Source organism: Anguilla anguilla, chromosome 8 (genome assembly GCF_013347855.1).
Source record: "Anguilla anguilla isolate fAngAng1 chromosome 8, fAngAng1.pri, whole genome shotgun sequence".
In the NCBI taxonomy this organism is placed as follows: domain Eukaryota; kingdom Metazoa; phylum Chordata; class Actinopteri; order Anguilliformes; family Anguillidae; genus Anguilla; species Anguilla anguilla.
The window spans coordinates 47,910,459-47,917,234 of NC_049208.1; the positions used below are offsets into that span (position 1 = coordinate 47,910,459).

Sequence of the window (6,776 nt, forward strand, 5' to 3'; positions counted from 1 at the left end):
TCGCTTAGCAAAAGACCGCTCGGGTCTACGTGAGAAATATAAACATGGGAGGATCTTGCTAATTTTCTGCCCTAAAATACGACACATGAGGAAATTAGGCTTACCCACAGTGTGAAAGATTTTAGCAATTTTATTAATATGCATCAACTACCCCGGGAAGCAAGGACTGGAATAGGCTTGTCGGTGATTTCGCTATCTAGATCAAGGACCTTGATCTATTTTGAAAATATAATAGCAGCTATGAGTTGCACAGCAATTATTTCAATCGTGTTCTGATATCTGTATTGTCTACCGACCTACTGTAAAATAATTACGGTACCCGTAGTTGTGAAAATAGTGTAACTGGTAGTTTATGTAATGTAGTTTTCTAGTACTTCACATTGTAGTCTGTCTTTTACGCTAACGCACTTTCAGTCAGCCATACTCGATTTTGTCCCTCCGAAGACACCGTCGTTGTGTACAACAAAGTTCATGTTGAAGTGAACATATTAGCTAAAGCTGCTACCTTGCTCAAAGGCTGGGTCGTTTCGGGAACGGTTTAATATACCATAACGCACTATACTCCATATTTTGCCAAGCTGAGCCATTCTACACAAGGATATTTAACATACTGACTCGACAGACGCTGTAGGGTGACATTGAACCTACTCCGGAGGAAGGCCCCACTACAGTCGGGGTTACGAGTGGAAGTCGTAGAAACATGGATTCGTGGGTTCGTTTCAATGCACAGAGCCAAGCCAAAGAGAAGCTTTTCAGGTGAAGTATGCTAACATAACTGCCATCGGGTTGCCTGTCATTCAGTCAACGTATTTTAGCAGAGAACAGCATTTACTTTGCAGCATTATAGCTAGTTGTTGCAACTGTGAATTATTCACCGGGCCTCCGCTGAAATTAAAATGATACACCTTGCTCTTGCACAATACCTTGTCGATTGCCGAACAAACCTTTTCATTTCGCGGATTTCTACGATATGAACCTTTTATGAACAATTTGTAACTTGCCCAAATATAAAACAAGGAACATGACTTAATTGTTAAAAAAAAAAAAAAAAAAAAAACGTAAACTACGTAAACATGATTACTCTCAATCTAGTGAGCTAATCCGCTGCCATTCAACTATCAATTGGCTAAATTAGGTAGCTAAATATATTAGCTGGGAGCGTTCACGATAACAATGCGGATAACTAACACAGTCGTACAATTTGCATATTCATCATCTCTGCAAACTGATGGTTTCAGCAAGCTTAGTGTTTAGTGGTTGTTTATTTAACCTAACTTCTATATTTCTTACCGAATTCGCATGTCCAGTGCGGTGTACATATGGTATATGTTATGCATTGCTCATAAACACTCAGGCATGATCGGGTGGCTTCTAAAATGCCCTCTCATCCAGCTGACTGACACCTGCAATCACTGGCTGTAATTGGCAAAGACTAGAAACCTGTGCTTTTCCTGAATTGGACGCCTTTGCTTTAATTAAGTGACTCCAGAACTTGTAGGCCTGGATCTTGTGGGCACTGGTGGATTGTGGGTAGATCTAAAGTGGGTCGCAGGATATTCACACGACTGTTTTTATCTATCGTTTGGGCAGGACAGGGAACTCGCTGTAAAACATTTGTACTTCTGGTGCGTTTAAAATAATCTTTATGCTTAATGCTTTTAAACCCCCAACCCCATCCCCCCCAGTAGCCTATAATAAATATGAAAAATATATTCCAGTTAAACATTGCACCTGTTATATGCGCTGCAGTAGTTATAGCACATTGTACACGCAGGTGGGTATTGGGCTCAGAATGTTTGACAATCCCTGTTTTGGGTAATCTCAGAATATTTATAGCCTTGTAAGAGGTTGCGACAGAGATGCTAATAGCGTAATTTTTGAGGATACTGTTTTCCGCCTTTCTGATTTCTGAACTGTTATCCGTCTTCAGGGCCGTGCAGTACGCTTGCACATTGCTAGGCTATACGCTGCAGAAGGGCGGGACGGGCAGCGATCTCTTGACGAAGGTCAAGCAGCTTGAAGCGCACGTGAGCCTGGTGCGGAAACGTAAGTGAGCGCCAGACACGCTGCCTCAACGGTATTTAGAACTCGCACACCCGCTCTACAATCAAAATTTTTTTGAGAGAGGAGTGAGACTAACTGAAGTCTTGGTGCTGTGTGTTTGGTATATTGAGTTTTGACTCAAGTAACATGGCTGTGTATTTCTCTTCTTTATACATAAGAGCTGCCTCGTTCATTGTCCAAGAAAAATTTCACACTTCGGGGATAATTAAAGTTTTGTTGTCCATGCACCCCCTGCCCCGCCCGCAGTGATGCGGCTGGGGAACTCCGCGGAGGCGCTGGAGGCCGCCAAACGGGCGATTCACCTCTCGGACTGCGTGCTGCGGCTGTGCATCACCGTGTCGCACCTGAACCGCGCCATGTACTTCGCCTGCGACAACGTGCTGTGGGCCGGCAAGACTGGGCTCCTGCCCAAACTGGACCAGACCAAGTGGAGCCAGAGGTCCTTCAGGTGGGTGGAGCTGGGCGCAGGGAGTGGGCGGGGTTAGAGGCGGGGCTGGGGCAGAGAGGAAGACCCTCCCTGATCCTGTCATGGTATAGCATTCTTCACCCATATTGAACATTAAATAAGACTAGTGGGGTCAAATTGCCTGTTCTTGTCATCGTAGTGCACAGGTGGGCAATGAGGGCTGTGTCTGTTTCTGGTTTTCTTACCAGCTTCTGGCATTAATTATTTAACTACCAAGTATTTATGCTATCTGACGTTCTAGCTACATATCCTGATGAGCGCCTGACTGACAGCCAAAGATTGTTCTTTGTGTCCCAATGTGAAACGTTTTAACTGTGGTCTAATCTGGGAGTGAACCAGTGCTGGTGTGTACAGCCAATCAGCTCTGCTAGAAACAAAAACATGCACTCACACTGGAAAAGAATTGGCCACCCGTCATAATGTATTCTTGTGTCCACCTCTCTCAGAAACGGAATAGACAGAGAACACACTTGAATTTGCAGGGGCCCCCCCCTCAGGTTTTGGGTGGTGTGTAACGGACCCCTGGCTGTCTCTGTCTGCCTTGCCTCTGTGCAGGTACTACCTCTTTGCCCTCATCCTGAACCTGACCCGGGACGCCTACGAGATCAAGCTCCTGATGGAGAGGGAGTCCCGGAGCGGGGGCGCTAAGGGGGCGTGGCTGAGCCCGTCGGCCCCGCCCCCGGACGGCGGGGAGCAGCCACAGAGCCCCGCCTCCCAGTTCCCGGTCCTCTCGCCCGCGGGGGCCCTGTCCCCCCGCCTGCAGCAGGAGCTCCGCCTGCTGGTGACCGTGCTGCGGTCCAACCCGCCCCTCCTCCTGGACCTGGTCCGGAACGTCTGCGACCTGTTCATCCCCCTGGACCGCCTGGACCTGTACCGGACCGGGCCCGGGTTCGTGGGCGCGTGCGGCCTCGCCTCTTCCGTCCTCTCCCTGCTCACCATCGTCTACCCCTGGCTGAAACTCAAACCGTAACACCCCCACCCCCCACACCCACCCCACCCCTCGCCTTCCAGGGGTACCGCACGAGACCCCCCTCAGTCTGGACTTGGTTATTTCAGGGGAGTCGGAAGCGGAGGAGGAGATTTGACGTGTGTGTGTCACATGGCCTGATGATGTCACTCTGAAGCAGCGTGTGTTTCATGCCAGGGCATCCCTCAGTGTTTTACAGGGAGCGGGGAGTAGCGTGTGTTTTTACTCTTTTTGGAAGTGGGCAGGGTCAGGACTGGATTCAACTACCCGTCTGCCAGATCAGTGGGTTCCAAACCCCGTTCCTGGAGATCTACCGTCCTGTGGGTTTTCACTCCAACCCTAACGAGGCACAGCAGCCAGAGATCTCCTTGAGCTGCTAATTAGTGGAATCGGGTGTGACAAAATTAGGGTTGAAAATCTAAAGGTAGATCTCCAGGAACAAGGTTGGTTACCACCGTACTAGAGTGCGTCTCACACTCACACAAACACACAGCCTGTGTTTGTTTACACTGTGCAGTAGAGGACGGACTAGATCTGCTATTGTGCAGTGGATTAATGTTGATGTGAGCTCAATTTGTTTGTAATGGTTTGATTGTTTTGGGTGGGGGGTGGATATATCTACCCCCTTCCTCCCCCTTCTTATTAGAATGAATTTAAACAAACATGGAAGTACTGGACCTAGACCACAGGCCATAATGCGATTCTGTACTATACATACGTGTAGTTTTAACAGTTGCTACATTTTTCAAACTTGAGTTTAAGCCATAGTTTGTGTGTGCTTGTGTGTGAGTTTTGGAAGGGGTGTACAGTGAAATGCTAACTCGTATGCCGTATGTTAAGTGTGTGTTTTAAAAGAGTGATTTCATATACAGACTAATTTTGAAAAGTGTACTGAATTCTTGTTGGCCACACCTCAGGAGATTGTAGTCTCTCACACCCCCCCCCCCCCCCCCCCCCCCCCTTTTTTTTTTTTTTTTTTTTTTTTTTTTTTTAAAGGCAATGGTATTGTCCATCTTCCATTAATTTATGCGTTGGCCTGTTCCAAAGTCGGAGAGCGGGGTGAGCTTGCTTTGTGTTGGTGGTGAAAAATGACTGTGAACTCCAACAGTACTAGGGCCCTCCCTCTAGCCATGCTCAGAGATGGCAGGCTTGGCACCGGTCGTGGTTGAGCGAGGATGCATGTTGCTTGTAGCCGCCCTCTGGAGATTTAAAATACTTTTTGCAACCTGGTTTCACGCAATATTGCTTTTTTGGAAGGTGACTGCAGACAGATTTGTTTTTATAATTTAAAGAGACTCAAGGGGCACCCAAGGCTGTTCTCCATCGTTAGAGTTTGCATCACCGTTGTTTACTGTGTTTAACTAATTACCGCCTGCAATAAGTAGATTAAACGTATAAATATTTTCTTCTGGGAAATGGCAGTTAATGTTTGAAAATTTAAATCTGCTAGGATAGTATGGCTTGGATGTACCCAGCGCCCACCAAGGGTCCAAATAAGGCAGAGTTTGAAAATTCCTGGCATGTCCAACCAATCATTTTCCCTCTTTTTCTTTTCCCCTTTATGTATTTTTTATGAGCCACCTTGGGTGCCTTTTTTTAAAGATCATGACCTCGCAAAACTATTGTAAAGCTGAATTACGAGCACATCTGATATATGTTAAATATTGTACGGTATTGTAAATAACCATATTTTGTAACCAATTTATGGTTCTGGTTATGAAGGCCAGTGGAATGTTACAGATGTCTTCCTCTAATTTTGGAGAGGGGGGATTTCTTAGTTTTTTTTATTTTTTAATAAAGCGGCAGGATTCCAAGAAAATTAAAATCTCGACTGTACAACGCAAGCTAATCTTAACGTGGCCACATTGATGGCATTAAATGCGAATGTTGTCATGCGAAAACAGAATGCGATTTTGGTTTGTGTTGTCATGCTTTTGCTGTTATGCCTTGCATAAAATTTTTGGCCGGAATAAATGAATAAATATACGAACCGGTGTCGGAAAGGCTACACTTTATGCGGACGTGTCGCAGTGTGAAATGTGAGTGTGTGGCGTCATCCTTCCTCTGACTTTGACAGAGTTTGAGTGTGAATAATAATTTATAATTTACTGATCCGTATTTTCTGTCTTCCCCTACTTTGGAATTGTAATGTAACTATTGTGTTAGATTTGGTCCAGGTGGAAGATCGCCCCCTACTGGCCCATCAATACCTTGTATTTCCAAAGGTACACATATGCTGCGGAAGCAGTAGCCCTCCAGGCCTTGAGTTTCATGACCCTGTTCTAGAATGCTGCGACATCACCAGACCTGTGACGCAGCCGAGCATTCCATTATCGCCACGGCTACATGAGTCATCAGTCTCTTACTCCATGGGCTACCGCTGCCTGTAACATGGGTCAGAACTGTCTGTACTATTGAGACAAAATGGAAATGTGCATCCCATCAGTCGAGAGGTACGAGGGTTAACCTGATGATGCACTCACAATAGATATTGCCCCCTTTCAACCCTGCAAAACAAAGTATTTACATGCACATTGCCCTTTGCCCTAGGGACTCTCCTAGAGTTGCTTACAAATAAGTGCATATTGCAAGAACAAGAGTTGCTGATCTGAAAAACCAATTAAGTCACAAAATGTAGGGGTTTTACCACTGCTGGTTGGTTCGCATCAGTGAAGCGTTACATGAGGACTCCAAGCTATTTTGAGGGGTTTGTGAGGCATTGTTCCCCCCTTTCAGTCAACCCATCTTCACCACATTGCCCATAAACATGAAATATGAGGAAACGCACCTGCCCGTAATTACTGGTGTGTTCTCAGAAAGCACACCTGAGCTTCAGCAAGAACATTTACAGGCCATAAGAAGCATTTACTCCATATAAACAGCAACACTGGTCCTGAAGAGCCGCAGGGTCTGCTGGATTTTGTTTTCACCTTAAAATCAATGGCCAGTTCAGACCCAGAAAAACCTGGAATGCTGAGTTAACCGTGCCATAAATTTGTCTGGGTTTAATCGATTGATTATTTTCTGAGTAACAAGGAAAACCAGCAGACCCTGCGGCTCTCCAAGACCGGGGGTTTACAGAAGCCCAAGCTGTTCTACATGCTGCAGTTCTTTCAATGGACACCAGAGGGAGCGCTTACTCTCTCAGTGTGGGCAAAAGGCTGGGACAATGCTGGAGGTTAATTGTTTCTCTTGGCATTTGATCCCAATTGAAGAATTCAAATTTTCTGTGAGGATTTTACACACACACACACACACCAAACAAAAGTAATTATAGGA

General features: G+C 45.9%; 1 protein-coding gene across 1 annotated transcript; it reads left to right on the forward strand.

The window, feature by feature from the left end:
• The first annotated feature begins 400 nt into the window (after positions 1-400).
• On the forward strand, positions 401-4,438 carry pex11b (peroxisomal biogenesis factor 11 beta). Its single transcript, XM_035431389.1, has 4 exons — positions 401-756; positions 1,931-2,046; positions 2,311-2,512; positions 3,086-4,438. The coding sequence occupies exons 1-4, from the start codon at positions 701-703 to the stop codon at positions 3,498-3,500; spliced, it is 789 nt and encodes a 262-aa protein (XP_035287280.1). The 5' UTR covers positions 401-700; the 3' UTR covers positions 3,501-4,438.
• The last annotated feature ends 2,338 nt before the right edge of the window (positions 4,439-6,776 follow it).